Here is a 22,582-nt window from a genome sequence, read left to right on the forward strand (position 1 = left end):
CCGATGTGGTCTTGAAATTGTCTCCCATGCATAGAAGATACCAAGGATACTGGTACAAAAAGGGTGGGCGAAGGACTTTAAGAGCCAAAAGGAGGAAATGAGGCGAAGGGAACTTTTGGAATTTAGAACTCCGCAACACCCTTCTTTGGGAACCAACAACTGGGGTGGTGCTTCTCCTTTGTTAGCAAGGGATATACCAAAGGAGTCACTTGAGCAAAGGTACACAAGGCTAAATTCTATTCGCACTCGAGATGAGATCTTTCCAACCGATGGTGATTTCAACCACATTTCTCATCATAATCATGCACCCAAACACGAAGAAGCCCCTAAACCAAGCCGCAGAAGCAGAGGATTCCTATCAAAGCTAATTTTGCTGCGGAAAGAGACGGTTACCTTGGGTACAAATTCAAGGAGAAAGAGATGGCTCCCGAGATGGGATCCTAGAAATAGATGGCCACAAGGTTGGGGCTAATAATTCAGTTTGACGTAGGCAACAGGCCACTTACCATGATAAATTCTATCCAAGTGAGCCTTGATATGTTTAAGCTATGGCAGGTGTGGAGGGTAGTCTTAAATGGCCATGGCATAAGATCATCCGTGGCCTTAAATCTATATGCATTGGACTACATGTTAAGCTCTGTTCTGTTGAAGTACTGGAATACGTATGTCTGATTGTTTTTACATTTTCTTTTCCCCCATGTGGAAGTACTACAACTGATGATTGAATCAAGAAGCAGTTTGCTATTTACATATAGGATGTCATGCAATTTGACAGCCTGAAATGCTGTCGGTGTAAGCTGGTGCATACATATAATCGTGTTGAGGAGGTTATGTTAATTCCAAAGGCAATGAATGAGTCCCTAAAACACTAGAATTCGATCATACAATCTGCTTATCGGAGCTGAAGGCTCTGCTAATGTATCAACTATAGCATCTTGCTGCTCTTGCACTGCATAAACCTCCATGCAATCAGCTCAAATTCACAACCACTGAAACTATTTTCTTTTCTTTGAAACTAAACTGCACATTCTTGCTGGCAATACTTATCTGCTTTAGCTACAAAAATGTTCGACTTAAAGCAAATCCCACAAATAGATACAGTCCAGATCATAAACTAATAATTTCTGATGGTGAATATTCCTATTGATATGATCCTCCTGCCTTTGGTCTCCTTTCGGAGTACCCAAATGAATGTTGGGGCCTAAAATCCATATCCCCTAGAAGAAATCAAATTGTTTTGACTATCCCTAACTAAATAAATCATCTTCTTTCTCCTAAGTATGAGTCTGAAATATTATTTTCCATTTACCTACAAAGTACTGAAAATTATTTTTAACAACTGACGAGATTATTGAATTCTGGATTCAGACTTGAACCAATACATTGTTATAAATTGATGATGAACCAAGCCCAGTTCAATTCCTGAACAAAAATCTTTTCTTGCGGTGCGCGGGCCCCTTAGGTAACCCTAAGGCCCTAAAAACGATGAAGTTAACCTCATTAGCCTCCTTCGTTATGGGCTTTCAAGTTTATGGGGGGATGGGCTATGGCTGACAAGGAACCCTCAACTTTGGTGCACTATTTCCTTCTACTCTCCGCTTTCCTTGTCTCCACTTTTTCCATGCTAAACAAGAATCTACAAGTGTATTCATTGTTTGTACACTATTTGAAAAATTGAAATGTCCCGGTTATTCAACAACTTAGAGATCGAATCCTAATTTCACAAGGGCCTTACCTACATATGAAAGCCCAACCCTTCAACTTTCCCTTAGAACGAAGTCAAAGAAGGAAATGATTTGAACTCAAAGATGATCTAAAGGGAATAAAATGGTGGACTTTTGTAGTCAAGATGTCTGGTTTGCTCGAGATGCAAATGTGAACTGACAACGGAGTGTACAAAGTGCATTTGATTCGCCTATGTAACCCTTTAAAAAGGTCCGCTCACTTTTCCCCCACTAGATTATTAGGTCATTGCTTATGTAAGACTTTCCTGCCAAAGCAGCCTCGATTTCCAAAGCAAGTTCCTAATGTCACTGCTGCAATTTCAAAGCATCCATTGTCACTTTGCTTGCAGATTATCATCAGCTATGGCAAAGCTAAGAGTGCCAACCACAGGTTTTGACAAGGACAACAGCTGCTAGCTTCATTCATCCTTCACTTACTATTGGACACATAAAAGCATTAGTTAACTATAGCAATTTCAGCCTGCATAGTGCTTTTGCAATCCAAAGAATTTCTTAGCGTCTATATGAACCAATGCTTAGCATGGTAAACCACCAATTGCTCGTTTATAGGATTTTTTTTTCTTGAGATGTCAGTTCATACTTGAGACAACGGAAAAAACACTGGAGTGTACTATTAAACTCTTTAGCTTTGCGTTATTTTAATAATAAGTTTATAATTTGACCAAGTCCAAGCTTTGTTTTGGTAGGAGGTGCAGCAGCAGGCCGTGGTTCATGCCAGTGCAATTGGTCCTATCTATTGTTGCTAGGCCTACTGATGAATCAGTTTGAGTGGAAGTGGTTTGGGCAGAAACCTTTACTAGCGGCCTTGTCTCCAAGAGGGAACAAAATTATTCATTCTGTTTTTGTTGTTGCGAAGGAATAAACTGATCCCATTAGGACTTCTTTTCTCTTCATTATTCCCTTGTATTTTATGCCCATTTCCTGTCTGCACAACTGACTCGTCTTATCATTTGGAGGGACAGGGATGGTTAAATATGATAATATAGTACTAGTAAATGAAAAGACATTGTACAAGTGCAAGAAAAATGTTACTATTATCAGATGAGTGTTGCTGGCTCTTCTGAAATGGCAGTTGATTATTCTGCAAGCGTAGAATACCTGAGGTACCCCAACAACTTGCAGTTTGGTTTGATGTGGAAAGTTTCCTACCAAAGGGTGAACATGATTCATTCTGATAAAGAAAAGCATACAACAGTCTCAGTTAAGAGAAATGAAGAAAAAAAAAAACAAAAGAACCAAACCTATATATGAGACAAATAACCCGATTTTATTCAGGTTATTCATCTTTTAAAGTGTCAAGGGATATGTATGTAGAATGACAAATGCCACTAAGACCACCTTATCTTCCAAGTGTACTTTCACATGGGATTAAGCACCTAATCTTACCAAAAATATATATTACAAGTGGTTTCCAAGCATCTTGTACCTTCCATGGTGGGTAGGAAATCAACTTTTCAGAAAAACAAAGTTAGTTTTATTCTGTAAATATAATCATCTTTGACTTTTTCTACCCAATCCTACCATTCTGTATCACATGATAGACGACTATACTGATATGTGAACGAAAGGGTTCCCTTTCCTTTGCCTGACTTTTTTACCTTCCCTATACTACTTTTTATCTTTCAATCATTGTAGTGTAGTAAAAACCTTGTGGCTTAAAGATGAACTGCATTCCAAAATAACATAAAAGGAAGTTAGTTTACTGCTAGTCTTAACTTTGATTACACTTCCTCTTACGTTAAGTAATGCATTTTAATCGAAAGATGAGCTATTAGTTGATCCGTTTATCACTACGTGACTTTGCTTGTAAAATTCAGTTCAATCACACCAATCATTATCCTGCATAAACTATATATATATACATATTATACTAATACCAAAAGAGATCTTAATCACAAATGCTAATCATCATTAGATTCCCCATTCATAGATTTATTGGGCCACCACGAGTCATAAACCGAGTTCATTTGAGAGTGAGTTGAAAAGCTAGAGAAAAATTGCAGCCTTTTTGGCACCAACTATATATCTCTTGAATATATATTTGAATTTAGAATGTAGATATATATATATATATATATTTACTTATCTTTTGGTTTTATCATAAAAAATTTGTGGGAACCAATAGGTTACTTGAACCCCACATCCAAAACTTAAGTAACACTGAGTTTGAAAGAAAGGTGATGATACTTGAGAAAGTAGGTAAAAACTCAAGTCCTAAACCGAGTTATCTCTTGTGCATGCTAAAGCAAACTTTTTAGGTAAAGCTTTTGTGTGTTTGTTGCATGCTCTGAATCCTAACAAGGATACTATCTGTTCAGGTAATGGCAACTAGGGTCACCCAGAAATCATCTGTAAACATTGGGTTTCGAATGGTCTTCCATTTTCACGCCCATCTATATTGACCTGAGAGAGGGGATCAAACCGCCACTCATGACCCTAGAGACTAATGAGTCAGCCTCCTAGATTACATGTTAGTAAAAAGCTAAGCTACAAAATCTAGTTGGATGATTATGGTTTCCCAACCCTCTTCCAAGAAAGAAAAGAGCGAGAATAACTATAGATGATAGAAATGATAAAAGGCAGCCCTGGAATCCATAGCTATCCAAATTGGAAAATTCATTTTAAAGGAAATTAAATAATTGTCACACCAATCTTTTTCCTCTTTACGTTTTAATTTGCACCATTACATAGCACTTACCTCATACGGGAAGGAATGAGAGAGAGAGGTGTAATGGGTTTATTCAATTAGGAGATTAGAAGTAATCAAGTTTTTCAGAGACTGGGGGAATAAAGATGGAGAAGGCCATCATTCTCCTTTGTCTCTTTGCATTCATGATCTTACTCATTTTCTTTCACTATTCTTTCCTACATGAGAAAATGACCCATCATTCCTATATCACTATTCATGCATAAGCCCAGTTGACTCCATTTTCTATAGATTAACATCAAAAAGCCTGGCAGACATTAATTCATCATGCACCAAAAATCAACACCGTCCAAAAGCATTTTTCAATATTTTAATTGGCATTTAAGTAGAATAAGCAACGATAAATCAGGGTCAAATTTTTGCATCATGTTCTCGATAACTTAATGTTTTGACCAAAAACTTTTGGATGATAGCAACAATACCTAATGGTCAGCAATTTCTCTCTCTTTCTGTCAATTGTAAATCAAGTTATTCATAGCCATGGCCAATAATTATAAATGATCAATAATTGAGGAAATCTCTTACTTAGCATTTTTTTTAATTACCTATATATCATCTAAGTTATAGAAACTGAAATAATCTCCTCCCTGGCTTCACGTGCTAATTTAGTCTGTCTACCTTATGTTATGTTGATCATATTTAATTTTAGTGCACATAGAAATGAAAATGAATATTATATATTTAATTAAAACCAAAAGAAAACACCATTAGAATGCTAGTTTATTATTGACAAAAGGGAATTCTTTCTATTATTATTATAAGTTTGTAATAATGCCATGCATAAAAAAAATATATAGAAATGAACAAAATCATGATTACGCCTGTTAATACAGCCGGTAAACTAGGTGAAATCTCTTGAATTACTTCCGACAAATTGCATCTTTTAGCCTAAAGCAACAATGCTTGGTGATTATTTTCGATGATATTGATCACATAATCATTCTCCTTTTAACCTTCATTTGTATTTTTGTTCTTCATGGTGAGTAAGTTTTGGCCTGACTCTCTTATTTAATGTCACGAAACGGGAAATAATGAGCTTAAAAATAGGAAGAAAATGATTAGAAATCAATGGCAATAATCACTAAAGATGGCCACTGCAAAACCATATCATGGGATCCGGAGAATGATGTTGAGTTGGTGTGGTGCAAGGGGCTCAAAAACTAATGAACATGTCATGAGAACAACGTTTGAACCCAAGAAAAAACTCTTTCAAGCATACTATCACGATTGAGTTGTTCCACATCTCCAGATGTGAACACAGTATCACAACCCAGACTAACCAACTACACTACATTAAAGTCATAATACTTGAAAAGATCAAAAAATTTAAATAAATTGTTATTCTTTTGTTGTAGTTTATTAAATTTATATATTTTTATTTTGAATCAAAACTCGAAAAATACAAGATAGATAGATAGAGAAGGATATAGCATGAATAGTGAGAAACAGATGAAAGCAAAGGTGTCACAGGTTTTGGGCAATAGAATGATAGTTGAGAAAAGAAAAGAAAAGAATGGAATGAAAAGATAAGATGCAAAATCCTCTAAGGGGACATCATTTTGTTGGCCATAAAATGACACTAGTTAGAAAGTGTACTCAATTACCCCATTTGGTTTGGTTTTCCCCATTTCACATCTCTACATCTACACTACATGCATACATAGTCCCTCCTCCCCTCCCCCGTACCAATACCAATTTCTTCTTTCACACCAAAACAAAAGCATTAACTGTTTTAACCCAGTGGAGGGCCCTAAAATGCGCCTGGTGCGTGCAGGTCAGGTGCAGCTTATAAAGTTACGCCGCGCCCGGTTTCGTCGAGGAAGCTGCTGATCTATTAACAAGTAAAGGCGGTAGAAAGCCAAATAAACATGTCCACAAATGTAGCACACGCCTTGGAATTCGACTTCCTTGAAAGCTGCTCTTTTCAGCCTTGATCCTCTTCTTCTTCCTCCTTTCTACTACAATTATCATTTGTTGATCCTCGCTATTTTTCTTTTGGAAAAAGAAAAGGCAAAATTGATCTCCAACGAGTTCAACGATCCATGTCGTCGGATATAAGCTAAACCTTTCTGCACAATCTTCCTTTCTCTTCAACGACTCAAAACTAAGTTGTTTTCATTCTTTGTTGCGAGAACAAAAAATATGGTGGCTAAATGCAGCAACTTTAACGGAGTGTACTGCGACGAGAGTTTCGTGACTGATCTCGCCAGTTCGATCTTGTAATCGGCATCTGCGGCGAATCTTTTAAAAGATCGTTCCTTCTTTTTGGCTTCCTTTTCTTGTTTGCCGAAGAGGGAATGGGAACGGATAGTCTGTTACTGGCAACGGTGGGACCGCCGATAAAACCACGAGCGGGGTTGAGGAGAAAACAGGCTGGAAGAGGCTCTTACAGAGGAAGCTAGGGGCCTTATTGCAAACAAATAAAGACTTAGTTTGGGGGGTGATTTTGATTGAAATTTTGCTGTTTTTGGGTGGAGTGGCGTGGGGGGGCATTTTTGAACAAAATAAAAAGTTGGGTTTTTTTGACGAGAGATAGAGATGGCTAGCAGTACAAGTAGCAGTGGTTTGCACCAGATACTGAGAAGTCTCTGTCTCAATACGGAGTGGAAGTACGCCGTTTTCTGGAAGCTTAAGCATCGAGCTCGAATGTAAGTAAACTTCCGTCTTTCCATCTTTTCTGGTTTTTTTTTTTTTTTAAGTTGATCATTGTATTTGTTTAATTTTTTAATTTGCAGTGTGCTTGTTTTTAGTATAGATTACGAAAAAGCTTGTGAACATATCATCGCGTTGCTTGAGGTCACCTAGTTCGGAGTTTGGGTGCATCAGCATCTAATTATTTGGACTTTATGATCTAAAGTGAATAAGGTTTTGGTTAATTTTAGTATTCCAGGTATAGTTGTCATGTTCTGAAATAGGTTGGAATGGCTTCGACCCCTGGAATTGGCATAGGATATAATTCACACCCTTTATTTTCTTCCCATCTACCCTTTTTAGTATTTATTCGCAGGCTGCCGCTTTGAGTTCCTGAAATTAGCATACTTTTTTTTTAGTTTTTTTAAATACTTTTTCTTTATAAATGAAAAAGACCAAAAATGGGCCAATACTACTTGATTAGTTCAAGGATCCTTTTTTTGTCAATGATGTTAAATTTTTTTGGAAATATTGATACTGAGATTATCAGAAGAGAGTATAAGTAATAGTGACTCTGTACTACCTTTAATTGTGTGGGATAGTATGCTGGCCTTTGGTGAAAATAACTTGCTGCGTTTGCTTGATTGTCATTCTGGTTGTTGAACTTACTGCAGGGTGCTGACTTGGGAGGATGCGTACTATGACAATCATGACCAACATGATCCTTCGGAGAATAATTGTTTCCATCATACACTAGACAACTTGCAGAGTGGATATTGTTCACATGATCCCCTTGGTTTAGCTGTGGCAAAGATGTCTTATCATGTATATTCTCTAGGGGAAGGGTATGGCTCAATATTCTTCAGTTTTTGTATGTTTTTGCATTTTTACTGCAGTAGTTAAAAAATTATGATCCAGGATGGAAGGGTTTGAAGTTGGGGTCATGTTACCCCCTTCAGTCTTTTTGCATTTTCTTCTGCTTAAGTCTGCACTCATCAAATAATTTCAAGTTCCAAAACTCTGTTTAATTCTAATTATGATTCTGGTTATGAATAATCAAATTTCTGAATTGGAAAAGAAGTGGTTAATCAAGCATGTAGCTTATCCAACAATTCCTATGAGTATTTATCCCTTGTTTTACAGGATTGTTGGACAGGTGGCAGTTTCTGGAAAGCATCAGTGGATATTTGCCGATAAGCATGTGAACAGCTCCTGCTCATTGTTTGAGGTGAGGAACTTTACCAAGCAATGATAGCAAACATACTGTTTCACAGTTGATTTTTGTTTCCATTATTCTCATACTAATTTTTCTGTCTTAATTGGGTTGAATTTCAGTTCTGTGATGGTTGGCAAAGTCAATTTGCAGCAGGGATCAGGGTATGCATGCATTTTTCCACCTCTAAATATCTCTAGTGCAACGTATTTTAGTTGTGATGATAACCATGGTTCAACGCACGGAAGTCAAAAATTGATTATGTTTCTTGGTCAAAGGTCAAACCTTTTTGGTAGAGCTTGTACTTTTTTTTTTATAAAATTAGGGGATGGGGGAATTCGATCCCTACTCTTTAGGTAGGGGGATTCAAACCCCGCTTTCAGGTAGGGGGATCATGTACTAACAAATGAGTCAAATGATCGGGTGTTGGTCGAGCTTGTACTTTGAATGAAGGCATTTTGTTGTCCTTCACTTACACAGGGCTAGTTTATTTGACGTCAGCATAAAGTGAATATAAGTTTTACTTTTCTTTATTTGTCTCCTGGACAGTTTGGAAGTAGATGCACTTCATAATGTTGTCTAAACCTATTTTTTACCTAGAGTTTCTTTTCCTTTATTATATATATGGTTATTCTGTTAATAGAAGTACTTTTCATATCTCCTTGTAGACCATTGTTGTTGTTGCTGTTGTTCAACATGGAGTTGTGCAGCTTGGCTCCTTAAATAAAGTAAGATGAGTTCCAATTGTTTTGGTGCATTTCTACTTTATGGATGCTTGTCAATGTATTTACTTTGAGTTGATGTTTGTGCAACTTTATTTGGGGTTCTGGAATGGATATATTTAACCTTCTAAGGTTCTTGTTTTATGTGAATGTATTGGGCTTGTTTGAAAGATGTTATCTACTTTTGAAGCAGCATCAATAAAGTAGTTGGATTTTTTTTTTTTAAAGTAAGTAGTTGGTTTTTGAAAATATTAATTCTTGTGTGGCTTTGTCCTTGTAATTTTGATACATTTTCTGCAGTATTTCTGTTACCGGTTGAATTCTTTTATTTCTCTGAATTCTCAACTCTAGACGTTTATTTTGGATGGAATACACTGAAAATTATGGATTAGAAATATTCATGATTTAATTTGTTAAAGGCATTTTTAACATGGTAAAGAGTTATTAAGTCATGTCTTAATAAGGCAGCATTTTTATAATTTAATTTCAATTATTTGGTTTGAGACATTTCATATGCTTCAGGTATTTAATTAGGCTCTAGTAGATTTTCCACTTGATTATATGTAATACTCCCAATTATGAAGCCTTCTCCAGATTTGACATTTATTATCATTGGTAATAGTGTGTTGTTACTTGCTGTAGTTTTTAAAGCTCATTGTCTATACTGCATTTATGTCTAGTTTTATTTATTTGAATGGAGCAGGTATTTGAGGATGTGAAGCTAGTAAGTCACATCAGAGATGTTTTTTTTGCTCTTCAAGATTCTTCTGTAGGGCATATTGCCAGTCCAATAGAATGTAGCATGAAGAGTTCATTATTTCAGGTATAACTCTCTTTCTCTCTCTGTGTGTGCATGTCAGCATGTGTGTATCCACCTCACACAAAATTACATGTGTACGTATTAATGAGGCCTTGTTGTAATTTTCCTCTCTTTGGCCCAAAAATATATTTTATGGTAATCATGTTTCTGTATCTTCATTTTGCAGCTAGATTTACCTACAAAACTTTTAGATTCAGATGGTATTCCTTTAGATAAAACTGTAGACGAGCAAGGGCCAGATGCTTTGTTGCCTGAGTTTTCACATCCCAGGAAGTACAGTGATAGATTGTTTGTTCTTCCACTGTCCAATAATCATCCCAAAGGGGCAGTGGAAGTGGAAAATAAGCATGAAGGACTTGAACTATCCTCAGCAAGAAATGATGAGAGTGCTAAGTTACTGACACCAAGATCCAATGTTTCCAATTTGGAGCATCAAAATCAGTTAGGGAGGATTTTGATAAACAATGGGGTATGGAAAGGGGAGAATAGTGGATGGAAAAATTCAAGTTTGGTACCAGAAAATGTTTATGCTAACAATCCTGTTGGTGGCAGGGAACGGTATGGAGTTGATCATGCATACTTCTCCTCAAACTTCCTTAACTCTGCACATAGTGATACGGTTAAGTCAAGTAGTTTGAGTTCTTATCCAAATGAGGTGTTGGATATACCTGAATCTTCAGACATGAAATTTCAAAAAGACTTAAAGAAGTTGGGGAAGCAAAATGAGATAAGTCACTTGGACCCGATGAACACTTCCTTAAAGTTTTCTGTTGGCTGTGAGCTTTATGAAGCACTGGGACCAGCTTTTATCAGAAAGAGTATCTATGCTGATTGGCAGGCAGAGAATATGGAGGCTGGAGGTAATATCGAAATGCCAGAGGGAATGAGCAGCAGCCAGTTGACTTTTGAATCTGGTTCAGAGAATCTCCTAGAAGCAGTAGTGGCAAATGTTTGCCATAGTGGGAGTGATATCAAAGCTGAAAGATCATCTTGCAGATCAGCACCATCATTGTTGACAACTGGAAATACACCAGAGCCTTCAAGCCAAAGTAAGCATACTATTAATTCATCAGGTTATTCAATTAACCAGTCCTCTCTTGTGGAAGATAACACACAGCACTGCCTGAATTCATCAGAGTTATGTGGTGCAATGTCTTCCAAAGGATTTTCTTCAACTTGCCCCAGCAATTGCAGTGAGCAGTTTGAGAGGTCTTCAGAGCCTGCTAAGAACAACAAAAAGAGGGCTAGACCTGGTGAAAATCCCAGGCCTAGGCCAAGGGACAGACAACTCATTCAAGATCGTATTAAGGAGCTAAGGGAGCTTGTGCCCAACGGAGCAAAGGTAAGTTTCTTGCGGTAGGATTCTGATGGTTACTGTTTCTGTCCTTATATATGTCAATCTGCTAAAATTTGAAGAAAAATCTTCAGTGCAGTATTGATTCATTGCTGGAGCGCACAATCAAGCACATGGTCTTTCTGCAAGGCATCACTAAGCATGCGGACAAGCTCAGTAAATGTGCTGAATCAAAGGTAAAGGCCCAGGCAGTTTTCTAGTAAATAATCTTTCTTTTTTTGGCTCAGTAAATTCGATACTGAGAGGATCTCCATGATATGTTCAAGTGTTGGGGCATATGAATTAAATGATCTCATTTAAGTTTTATTGGAATTTTCTTTATTGGGGTTGCACTTGTGAGGCTTGTCGACATATTTGTATAGATTGTTGTCATTTGTCATGAAACGGCAACATAATTACTGAGCAGTAGCTGATATCAAGTGGTCACAATTTTTCAAGCCCCTATTACTGCAAAAAATGTTTGAATTTACTGTTGATGTAGAATTAGGTGGACATAGTGGAAACACTGACCAATGGTGAGAGCGTACCACGTTTTGTTCTGTCAGTTTATGTCTTATTGCTGAATTTTTAGATTCATCACAAGGGAGCTGGCATGCTTGGATCATCCAATTATGAACAAGGTTCAAGCTGGGCAGTGGAAGTGGGAAGCCATCTAAAAGTTTGCTCAATAGTAGTGGAGAATACAAACAAAAATGGGCAGATGCTTGTAGAGGTGTGTACAGATTCTGTGTAGGTTCATGAGAATTGTTCCTGTTGATATCATTATAGTTTTTGTTTGCTAAGTTTAGGATTTCATTGGAAGGTTGCCTCCTTAGTGTAGGTCTGATTAGGTAGTTTTTTACATTATTTCACTGCTATCAAAAATATAAAATATGTTAGAAATTAAAAAGAATTAAGCATATAAGAAATGGGAAAATCTGAAAATATGACAACCAAGGATCATGTTAGCTTTAATACAGTCAAAGTTTTGACTTTACATTTGACTCTTTGATTTTGGTTTCCTCTTGGTGTTAAAAGTATTTTAGTTGATCCGTGCAGATGTTGTGTGAGGAGTGTAGTCATTTTCTTGAAATAGCAGAGGCGATCAGAAGCTTGGGCCTGACAATCTTAAAAGGGGTTACAGAAGCACATGGTGAGAAGACTTGGATATGTTTTGTGGTTGAGGTAGTATTTCTTCTCCATGATGAATTATATGGCATATTAAGCAATAAATCCACATATGAGTTATTGCCCTTTTGTAGTACCATTTTGACATCTCAATTTTCATCTTTAATAGTTAGTATTGGCTAGCCACAATATTAAAGCATTTCTTGCTAATTTGTAAGTTTTCAAAGTTTCATTACCCACATGCTGGATGCTGAAGATTAATGTCGAAATTGCATGCACTGATGGAAGCAATTATGTCAACAAAAAAACTACATAACAAGGGGACATGTTCAACATCTTGTGAAGTGTTGTGTCATTGTTGTCTTTGCATTTTGAGCAAAAAACAATTGTCTTTGCATTTGAGGCTGTAATCCGTGTGTACCATCAGTTAAGTGCCTGCCCAAAACATACTCATAGGATGCCAATAGAAAATGCCAATGTTTTTCTTTTGATATGTATGAAATTTATACATTGAGTCGATTATAAGCCATACCTCCTAAACCCCATGCATGTATGAATTCCATTTTTAAGTGCCAAATAATTCAATTTTTTAATCCTCTTTGAACGTTGTTTCTTTTTTCTATACTAATTTCCCATTCTGAACCATTGCAGGGACAGAACAATAGAGTTATGCATAGAATGGATATCTTATGGTCACTTGTCCAAATTTTGCAATCCCAGGCTACAAACTAGCAGCAATGGCTTGTCACCTCTTGCAAGCAGTCATTTTGGCTCCTATGTAAAATATTGTGAGTGGTTTGTGATTTTGATTGGCTGAATGGTTTTCGCTTCTTGTCTTTGTCTCCCTGTCCCCTAAAAAATATTTAAGGTAGGGGAAACGGAGACAAAGCATTGCTTAAGAAACATTTTGTGAAGAGTATGTTGCTTCTGTTCTTCATAGTGTGTGGGAAATACCATCTATTGTTTTCTTCCCTCCTTTCCCAGTTTACATTAGACATCATGAGTTATTTGTAAGTGGTGATAATATTCCAATCTGGGTTGCCTTGGTTGGATATTTTCCATCTGAAACTGCTACAAACTTTGGTTCTCTACTTATTAACATGTATAGTTTAACATTTGCCATTAAAGGCGCCATTGCACATGAGAAAGAAAAAATTGGACATCAAAAAACATTATTAGCTAAATTACAGACTACTTTTATATTAATGCTTCTCAAAATAATGATCTTGTAATATCATTGCATCATAAGGTTATTGCAATTTAAAATGAGGAAGGCTTGAGTTTCCATCCAGACCTTTGGACCTGAAATAGGCCATATATTCAGTGACATGAGTTTCTCGGTATATAGGTGGATTATTTTCTGTCAGAAGCTCTTTTATTGGTGCATATGGTTTAAACTTATTTGCTGTGCTTGGATAGAAAAAGCACGCGACTGATGCCCTCGGTACTTGTCCTGCTAGCACCCTGTGCTCCACACTTCTGAATTTGCCATTTGTGATGAGCTAGTAAAAGGAGAAAAGAGAACCCTAAATTGTCATTCTAGTCTAGGGGAAAAAAATTTGCTTGCATCTCTGTCATGTATAAAAATCAAATGTCGTGATAATAAGACTATACCTGAATGAAGTCGCCAATGTTTATTACAAAAGCGCCTGGTAGAGAAGGAACATCAACCCAGTTATTTTGATGAAAAACTTGGAGCCCTCTGACATTTTCTTGAAGGAGAATGGTCAGGAAAGATGGGTCTGAATGCTTGGTAGCACCCAGCGTTAAGTCTGGCTCAGGGCAAGCTGGGTAGTAGTGGCACACCAGTGACTCAGTTTCCATGCATCCTGTGCTGGCAAGGTAGTCACTATGAAGCCCCAAAGCCTCTGATAGCAGTTCGGATAGTGTCTTTCTAAGCTTCATCATGTGTTTTATGTATTCACTTACAGCTTCCCTGCGAAAGTTTATTCAAAAATTTTCAGTTTGCATCTATACTTACACTCTTGGTTCTTAAATTGCATTTTTCATAATACCTGCACACTGGTGGAAAAAATTCGGGGTCTAGTTGGCCATCATGGAAATCAAAAGCTATTGAATCCCTCCAACTTGCAGCTCCTTTGTTTACAAGGAGATTTCCATTGCAGAAATACCTAACAGGTTGCTTATAATCCCGGGAGTACCATTCCATCTTCACTTCCTTTGGTTGCTCATGGAATTGGCGTACGCCTTCCAGCATGTTATCCATAATGCAAAGAGGAACTCCATGGTTAACCACTTGAAAAAAACCCCATGTTTCTGATGCGGCCACAATTCCATCCAATATCTCCTTCCGTCGGCTACCTTGAAAGCCTTCCATATCTATCACTGGAACTCGGAAACAAACTGTACTGGGACCACTAGCATTTGGTTTTTGCAGGTTTTCCAGGGGATGGATGAAGAACTTGGGAATCTTGATAGCGCCAGAGTCGACAAGTCCTTTAACCCCGGCTTTAGTTTCATCGAAGTCTTGCACTTCCTTTGCTCTGTCATAACTTGAACCCTCTTCAGAAATCACTTCCATGTCAACAAATGTCAGCCGGAAATTACTTAGTGCAACCAAAGCGCAAATTTTAGCTATTGGTTGTGACCATTTAGGCAGGAAAAAAGAGTGCAAAGATGCTTATTTGAATGAATTGAATGGCGTTTAAAAGAGTACTTGGTTGTGACTTGTGACCATTCATGCATGGAAAGGGTACAAAGATGCCTGGTTGAATGAATGACTAACTGAAAATGGTTAGAACAAATTCCTTTGAGCTTTGATATAGTATTATATAAAGAAAATGTAGCAAGGAAATGTGTAGTTGAAAAAGACCAAACTCAGCACGATGCCAAAAGGCTCCTTGAAAATCACCGTCTTGATACGTTACTACACAGCTTTCATAGGCACAGATTAAACAAATATCTTTTCCTCAGATTGTATGGCCTTTTCATGTATCACGACTATACCCAAAGCAGAAACACTTTCCTTAGCCAGGGAAAAGACGAAACAGGGAAGATGAAGGAGAAAATGGCATTTTTATCTTGATGGGGAAATATTCTTCAAAATCCAGCCAGGCATAATGTATAGTCGAACATGATTGTACAAGCAAACAATTTTTTTACACAAATTGACATAGGCCTCAGCAAGTGAGCATCTTACAGAAAAGATAAGATAAATAAAAAGATAAGGAGGGAGAATAGTCCAAGCTTGACTTACTATTGGGAATTGATATAAAATTTGTTTCAAGGCAGGCATATAAAATCGATGGCATTCAAGATACTATGGTGGATGAGTTGAGTGCCAAACGACATTATAGGCTAAAGCCTAAATGAGTTGAATTTAGCCTTTTGTGGTTGGAAGTGGGAATAAATGTTCTGAAGATCAGTAGCACAAAATAATAATTAAGTAGCTCTTTCAAAAAAAATAATAATAATTAAGTAGCAGCTGTAAGTTTTTATTGGTTTAATTTCAGTTTACAAAGTATTCCATTCCCTTTTCCTTTCTTAATTGTTCATGTCTGTTTCACCGACCATAAATTGTTTAGAGGTTCATAGTTTTTGCTTACAAATTGAAAATAGGAACATATATATATATGGGTAGTTACTTAGGAGAAATATATGTTAAAGCAGCAATAAAAAGCTTGACAAGTTGAGGGCTACATAGCACCATCCACCTGGATAAATCAAAGCCAACAAAACAAAGTTAAGTGGAGTAGTGTATAAAAATAAAATACAAAGACCTTCTTCACATCAATATGACTACAAAAGGGTCAACAATTACATCAGATCATAAGTTGCTTTTGCTTTTAGCTCAAAATCGAACAAATTTGCGTTCTTTAATTTTGTGCTATTATGTAGTTTATTAAATCATAGAGAACAACATGAACTCCCTCTCTTCTCCATTACATCATAGGAGTAATGGTGAATCTGTTGAAAGATGGCTTCATCTTGCTCCAAGCTGATTCAAAGGCTAAAGGTTATAGGAAAGTCATAGTTGTAGAAAAAAGAATGGTTGATGTCGGTTGATCCTTATCAGTTTTATGTGTTATCCTTTTTGTTTATCAGCAATAGTTTTTCTTTCAAATGCTGTGTCGTTTTACTTGTACAGACGTTAGCCTTGTGTGGTTGTCTCTCTATGCACTATTCTTTTAGATGTTTCTAGAGAACCAAGTGTCCTTAGCTGGCTATCTATTTTGTCTCTTATGTAACCACCTATAAATACCATTTTTTTCTCTTTGTTAAATGGAGGGTGTGTGCAGCACACTGTTTTGTGCTCATCAAGAATTTTTCTCTTTCTTCTTCCTCGATAAGAATTTTCTCAGCTTCTCTGTTTTTTAGCTCATTCATTTTTTCAGATTTCTTAGTCAATCAACATGGTATCAGAGCTCTGCAACGGGTCTTAAGGGGCTGTTTACTTCTTTTTCTCATCATCATCCTTCAAGTTTGATCATCTTTTTTTTGAGTGGTTTAGTGTTCATGGCTGCTGCGAGTTTCAGCACCTTTGCTCCACCAGTCTTTGCTGGTGAAAATTATGTTATTTGGTAAGTGAAGATGAGGTTGTATCTGAAGGCTTATTGTCTTTAAGAGGTTGTGGAGATTGGTGAGGAGCCTATTCAATGTCATGCTAACCCTATTCTTGCTCAGATTCGACAGTTTAAAGAGGACAAAGCTAAAAGTTACAAAGCTCTGTCCAGTTTGCATTCATCTGTTTCTGATGAAATTTTCTCTAGGATTATGCATTTAGATAGTCCTAAGGAGGTATGGTATCATTTGAAGGATGAGTTTTTTGGTAGTGATAGGACTAGGTGTATTCAGTCTTTGAATTTGTCTAGACAGTTTGAAATGTTAAGGATGAAAGATGATGAGAATATTAGGGAGTTCTCTAGAAGAATGATGAGTATTGTGAATTAGTTGAAGTTGTTGGGAAAGGCTGTTACAAAGGAGAAGTTGGTGCACAAGATACTAGTGAGTCTCCTAGAAAAATATGAATCCAAAATTTCTTCCTTAGAAGATTCTAGGGATATTACTCAGATGACTATGAAAGAACTGGTAAATGTTCTAGAGGGTCTGGAGCAAAGAGGAGCATTTAGGCAAAGAGGTATAGTTGATAGTGCCTTGGTAGCTCAGACTAAAAATCTCAAAGTAAACAGTAGCAATACAAAAAAGAGTGAAGTTAATAGGAAGGATAAGGATAAGAAAGAAGCTGATGGTAAACTTGGAAAACAGAAGCAAAAGTATCAACCTTGTCCACATTGCAAGAAAACCACTCACTCTGTAAAATTTTGTTGGTACAAACCAAATGTGAAATGTAGGTCTTGTAACCAATTTGGACATGTTGAAAAGGTCTGTAAAAATAAAAAGAGTTAAGTCCGAAGAGAAGGTTGCAGTGGCTGAGCAAGTTGAAGAACCTGAGGAGGTGTTATTCATGACTAGAAAAGTGGGAGGTTCATTTAAAAAGAACTTGTGGCTGTTAGATAATGCATGTTCAAATCATTTAACTAGGGATGAGAGTCAATTTTCTGTCTTGGATAGGAGCTACAGGTCCAGAGTTGAAATTGGCAATGGAACTTTCTTAAAGATACTTGGATTAGGGACTATTATCGTAGAACTCAGTCTGACATCAAGTATATTTCAAATGTCTTTTTTGTTCCTGAAGCTAATCAAAATCTGCTTAGTGTTGACAGCTTACTGAGAGTCACTATGCTCTCTTTTTCAAAGATAAATGCTACATAGTGTTTGATCCTAAAGGTGATGAACTGTTCACAGTGGAGATGAAGAATAGATGCTATCCGATTGATTAGAAGCATACAGAACAGAAGGCCTCTATCAGTACTGTTGATGAGTCAGAACTGTGGCATAGGAGGTTAGGGCATGTGCACTACAAATCTTTGCAGGATATGGCTACACAAGAGATGGTTGAAGGATTGCCTAAGATCATTAAGCCTGAGTATGTGTGCAGCATTTGCTAGTTTGGAAAACAAAGCAGAACTTCATTTCCAAAAAACAGGAAGTGGAAGGTTACTGAGAAGTTACAGTTGGTCCACACTAACCTAAGAGGACCTATGGAGATTGTCTTCCTTGGTGGCAGCAGGCACTACCTAGTGTTTATTGATGATATGTCTAGATACTGCTGGATATATTTTCTTAAAGTTAAGTTTGATGCATTAATGAATTTTATTAAGTTCAGAAGTTTGGTTGAGAATCAGGTTAACACTACCATTAAAACACTTAGAAGTGATAATGGGAAGGAATTCATAGTTATTGAATTTGAGAAGTTGTTAACTCATCTTGGTATCACTTATCAGCTTACAGCAACCTATAGTCCTCAGCAAAATGGAGTTTTTGAAAGGAAAAATAGGACACTCTTGGAGATGGCAAGGTGCTGGTTGTTTCAAAAGGATATTCCCAAGCTATTTTGGGCAGAAGCTGTTAATACAGCAAATTATTTATTGAACAGAACCAAGACCAGGTCAGTATCAAGTAAAACTCCTTTTGAGTATTGGTTTGGTTACAAACCGTCAGTAACACACTTGAATATCTTTGGTAGCATTTGCTATGTAAAGATTCCAGATAAGAAGAGGTCAAAGCTTGATGAGAAGAGTGCTGTGACAATCTTCATTGGATTTAGTGAGGTTACAAAAGAATATAAGCTGTATGATGTGAAAACTAAGAAGATATTGGTCAATAGAGACACCAAGTTTGATGAGTTTTCAAAATGGAATTGGGAGAAATCAGTGATTGAAAGTGCTGATCGATTAAAATCAGTTTATGAAGATGAGTAGGATGAGACAGATATTGAGGATGAGAGCCTTGCAATCAGAAGAACTAGATCCTTGCAAGATATATATGCAAGGTGTAATGTTGCTATCACAAAACCGAAATGCTATAATGAAGCTATTAAAGATGTTAGATGGGTGCAAGCAATGGAACAAGAGATGCAAATGATTGACAAAAATGGGACTTGGATACTGGTTGACAAACCAGAAGGTAAGCACATTATTAGAGTTAAGTGGATATATAAGACCAAACTAAATGTTGATGGATCAGTTACAAACTTAAAGCAAGGCTGGTGGCTAAAGGCTATTCTCAAATTTATGGTATAGACTATTAGGAGACTTTTGCTCCAGTTTCTAGATAGGACACTGTCAGGATGCTCACTGCCTTAGTTGCTAGAGAGGGTTGGAAAATATTCCACCTTGATGTGAAGTCAGCTTTTTTGAATGGTCACCTTATTGAGGATATCTACATTCAGCAACCTGAGGGTTTCATTAAACCTGGAAATGAAGAGAAAGTTTGTAAGCTTGTAAAAGCATTATATGGTTTGAAGTAGGCTCCTAGAGCCTAGTATGCTCAAATTGATTCTTTCTTACTTGTAGAAAGGTTTTTGAGGAGTGCTAATGAACCTACGTTGTATGTCTACAAATCAAGTGAACTGGTTAGAGTGATAATCTCATTATACGTGGATGACCTTTTGATTACTAGTGTTGATGACAATATTCTGTCAGATTGCAAGACAAAATTGATGAGGGAGTTTGAAATGTCTGACTTGGGGGAGATGCATTATTTCTTGGGACTGCAGTTTATTCAAAGTGCAGATTCAATTTGTATTCATCAGAAGAAATATGCTACTAAATTGTTGAAGAGGTTTCACATGGAGAATTGTAAGTCTGTTGAGACTCCTCTCACTTCCAACAGTAAGCTGAGTAAAGATGATGGAACTCCTAAGGCTGTAAGCTCGAATTACAGAAGTATCATAGGGAGTCTACTGTACTTGACTGCATCAAGACTGAACTTAATCTATCTTGCAAGTTTGTTGTCTAGATTTATGCAAAACCTTCTCATAACCACTACTTGGCAGCAAAGAGAGTCCTGCGGTATATTAAAGGGACAGTAGATTATGGTTTGAGATTTGAGAAGGACAAGAGCAGTGAATTGGTTGGTTTCTGTGACAATGATTGGGCAGTGAGTTTGGACGACTCTAAAAGCACATGAGGCTATTGTTTTTCATTTGGAAGTGCTGTTTTCTCTTGGAACTCTAAGAAACAGGAGGTGGTTGCAAATCCTCAGCTGAAGCAAAGTATATCTCTACTGCATCAACTGCAAATCAAGGCATCTGGATCAGGAAAATGTTAGAAGATTTGGGGTTCAAGTAGAAATTAGGAACACCATTGATGATACACAATCAATCAGCAATATCTATTACTAAGAATCCAGTACATCATGGAAGGACAAAGCACATAAAAGTGAAGTTTCACTTTATCCGGGATGCTGTTAAAAAAGAGGAAATTGCTATTCTACACTGTGGTACCTTTGAGTAGGTGGCTGATATATTTACAAAGTGCTTGAATAAGGAGAAATTTGTTTATCTTAAAGAACTATTGGGAGTTAGCAAGATTAAAACCAAAAAGGTGTGTTGAAAAATGGCTTCATCTTGCTGCCAAGCTGATTCAAAGGCTGAAGGTTATAGGAAAGTCATAGTTGCAAAAAAAAGAATGGTTGATGTCGGTTGATCCTTATCAGTTTTATGTGTTATCCTTTTTGTTTATCAACAATATTTTTTCTTTCAAATGCTGTGTCGTTTTACTTGTGCAGATGTTAGGTTTGTGCGGTTGTCTCTCTATGCACTATTCTTTTAGATGTTTCTAGGGAACCAGGTGCCCTTAGCTAGCTGTCTATTTTGTCTCTTATGTAACCACCTAAAAATACCATTCTTTCTCTTTGTTAAGTGGAGAGTGTGTGCAGCACACTGTTTTGTGCTCATCAAGAATTTTTCTCTTTCTTGTTCCTCGATAAGAATTTTCTAAGCTTCTCTGTTTTTTAGCTTTTTCATTTTTCCAGATTTCTTAGTCAATCAACAGAATCCTATGTGCCTGGTCCCTGTAACATATTGGAAATGAGTCAAATCTACCAAAAATGGATCCCAGTAAGCTTTCCATGTAAATGTACATTTTGTGTCAAAAATAAGACAAAAATATTTTGAAGATAAATAACAATTTAATTAATTACAATTTCTACAAACTCTTTAAAATGAATCACTTTATGAGTCTTCATGACTTGATCTTGAATAAACATAAATGATCTGAATTAAAAAAAATTAAAAAAATAATTTCTTAAAAAAACTTAAAACCTAATATTTACTTTTTTTAAAATTTCTTTACTTCTTCAAAATTTGATTCGTGAGACTTTAGAAATGTTTTGAGTTTCAAAATCTTCTTCTTTTGACTTGTGCCTTTTGTACTTCTATAGACTTTATGCTTCTGTTCTTCTTTCTTTGACTTAATTATAAGTTCGAACCCTAGAGAGATTTTGGTTCTCAAGAATCTTTCTCCTTGGATTTGTTTGTTGAAACTCTAGAGATTTTGTTCTCTGGTATTTTTTTTGACTTGTGGGTTGGAACTCTAGAGACACTTGATTCTTTGAAATCATCTTCCTTGAATTTGTTTGTTGAAAGTCTAGAGACTTTGTTCTTTACATTTTCTTCAAATCTTCTTTCTTGGACTATTAGAATTCTAGAGTCTTTGTCCTTCACATCTTCTTTCTTGGACTTATGAGAGTTTTCGAAACTATTATTCAAAATCTTATTCTTCCTAATTGTATGTCAAATATTTTGAAGGAGCATTTTATTTATACTATTAGATGAGAGAAATCAATGAAAATTTAATCTTTTTGATCATCAAAAGAATCGAGACCTTTACTGACAAATTGAAAATCCGTTGGTAAATGAAATTACTAACGAAACACTGACAAAAAATTTCGTCAATATTTGGTAGGCAATGTCGGTAAAAGTGATTCTGTCAATACATGAATTTTTCATCAATAAATATTGATGGAATATTTTGTCGGTATTGTTAGTGGATAAAATGTTAAAATCGTTAACGGTCGATATCAGATGATGTTAGTCAATAAATTTCATTAGCATTGTTTCGATGCACTTGTCAATGGGTAAATTCTGTCAAAATTGCTCCAACAGACTTGATGATGGAACTGAGAGCTTCGAATTGTGTCAAATTCCATCGATAATGCCCTCTAATCTGTCAATAGTGAGGTTGGTCCGTTGGTAATTCTATCGATAATGAGGTTCATTCTATTAGTAATTTCGTTGGTGATGATGTCAATTATGAAAAGTTTTTTTTTTCAAAAATTTAAATTAATTGGTTCCTGTTGTCATTTTAAAAGAAAAAAATACAAATGTTAAATAATTTAAAATATTACAAATATATACAAAAATATTTTTATTAATAAAACTAAGAATGCAAATTGTATTAAGTTTATATAATCATTAA

The 22,582-nt window shown here is 36.3% G+C and overlaps 4 protein-coding genes across 6 annotated transcripts; 3 read left to right on the forward strand and 1 right to left on the reverse strand.

Annotated features, from left to right (window-relative positions):
* On the forward strand, positions 6,045–6,869 carry LOC108663555. The gene has a single exon (XM_018128558.1). It carries the CDS (start codon positions 6,750–6,752, stop codon positions 6,852–6,854), a length of 105 nt encoding a protein of 34 aa, XP_017984047.1. The 5' UTR covers positions 6,045–6,749; the 3' UTR covers positions 6,855–6,869.
* LOC18613174 (transcription factor bHLH155) lies at positions 6,964–13,270 on the forward strand. 3 transcript variants are annotated; one of them, XM_007050274.2, is made up of 12 exons: positions 6,964–7,100; positions 7,758–7,928; positions 8,227–8,311; positions 8,419–8,460; positions 8,965–9,024; positions 9,722–9,841; positions 10,005–10,887; positions 10,975–11,180; positions 11,267–11,368; positions 11,764–11,904; positions 12,231–12,356; positions 12,951–13,270. In XM_007050274.2, exons 1-12 carry the CDS (start codon positions 6,991–6,993, stop codon positions 13,029–13,031), a joined length of 2,127 nt encoding a protein of 708 aa, XP_007050336.2. In that variant the 5' UTR covers positions 6,964–6,990; the 3' UTR covers positions 13,032–13,270. The 3 variants fall into 3 exon arrangements, with proteins under 3 accessions (XP_007050336.2, XP_007050338.2, XP_017984028.1); XM_007050276.2 differs by having other exon boundaries at positions 10,005–11,180; XM_018128539.1 differs by lacking the exons at positions 11,764–11,904; positions 12,231–12,356; positions 12,951–13,270 and having other exon boundaries at positions 10,005–11,180; positions 11,272–11,359.
* LOC18613175 (1-aminocyclopropane-1-carboxylate oxidase homolog 1) lies at positions 13,459–15,370 on the reverse strand. The gene is made up of 3 exons (XM_018128548.1): positions 14,315–15,370; positions 13,914–14,235; positions 13,459–13,801 (listed from the first exon to the last, which is right to left on the reverse strand). The coding sequence occupies exons 1-3, from the start codon at positions 14,839–14,841 to the stop codon at positions 13,550–13,552; spliced, it is 1,101 nt and encodes a 366-aa protein (XP_017984037.1). The 5' UTR covers positions 14,842–15,370; the 3' UTR covers positions 13,459–13,549.
* LOC108661409 (uncharacterized mitochondrial protein AtMg00810-like) lies at positions 19,223–20,291 on the forward strand. The gene is made up of 3 exons (XM_018118007.1): positions 19,223–19,286; positions 19,676–20,028; positions 20,121–20,291. The coding sequence occupies exons 1-3, from the start codon at positions 19,223–19,225 to the stop codon at positions 20,289–20,291; spliced, it is 588 nt and encodes a 195-aa protein (XP_017973496.1).

The sequence above is a fragment of the Theobroma cacao genome, chromosome 1 (assembly GCF_000208745.1).
Source record: "Theobroma cacao cultivar B97-61/B2 chromosome 1, Criollo_cocoa_genome_V2, whole genome shotgun sequence".
NCBI lineage: Eukaryota > Viridiplantae > Streptophyta > Magnoliopsida > Malvales > Malvaceae > Theobroma > Theobroma cacao.

Coding starts and splice junctions, on each gene's coding strand:
- LOC18613174 (XM_007050276.2), top strand. CDS start 6,991: ATGGCTAGCAGTACAAGTAGCAGTGGTTTGCACCAGATACTGAGAAGT. Junction 8,461..8,964: donor AATTTGCAGCAGGGATCAGG/GTATGCATGCAT, acceptor ATCTCCTTGTAG/ACCATTGTTGTTGTTGCTGT. Junction 9,842..10,004: donor TGAAGAGTTCATTATTTCAG/GTATAACTCTCT, acceptor TTCATTTTGCAG/CTAGATTTACCTACAAAACT.
- LOC18613175 (XM_018128548.1), bottom strand. CDS start 14,841: ATGGAAGTGATTTCTGAAGAGGGTTCAAGTTATGACAGAGCAAAGGAA. Junction 14,236..14,314: donor TTTTTTCCACCAGTGTGCAG/GTATTATGAAAA, acceptor AAACTTTCGCAG/GGAAGCTGTAAGTGAATACA. Junction 13,802..13,913: donor ACATTGGCGACTTCATTCAG/GTATAGTCTTAT, acceptor TCCTTTTACTAG/CTCATCACAAATGGCAAATT.
- LOC108661409 (XM_018118007.1), top strand. CDS start 19,223: ATGGAACAAGAGATGCAAATGATTGACAAAAATGGGACTTGGATACTG. Junction 19,287..19,675: donor ACTGGTTGACAAACCAGAAG/GTAAGCACATTA, acceptor TCTTACTTGTAG/AAAGGTTTTTGAGGAGTGCT. Junction 20,029..20,120: donor ATGATGGAACTCCTAAGGCT/GTAAGCTCGAAT, acceptor TTTGTTGTCTAG/ATTTATGCAAAACCTTCTCA.
- LOC108663555 (XM_018128558.1), top strand. CDS start 6,750: ATGGGAACGGATAGTCTGTTACTGGCAACGGTGGGACCGCCGATAAAA.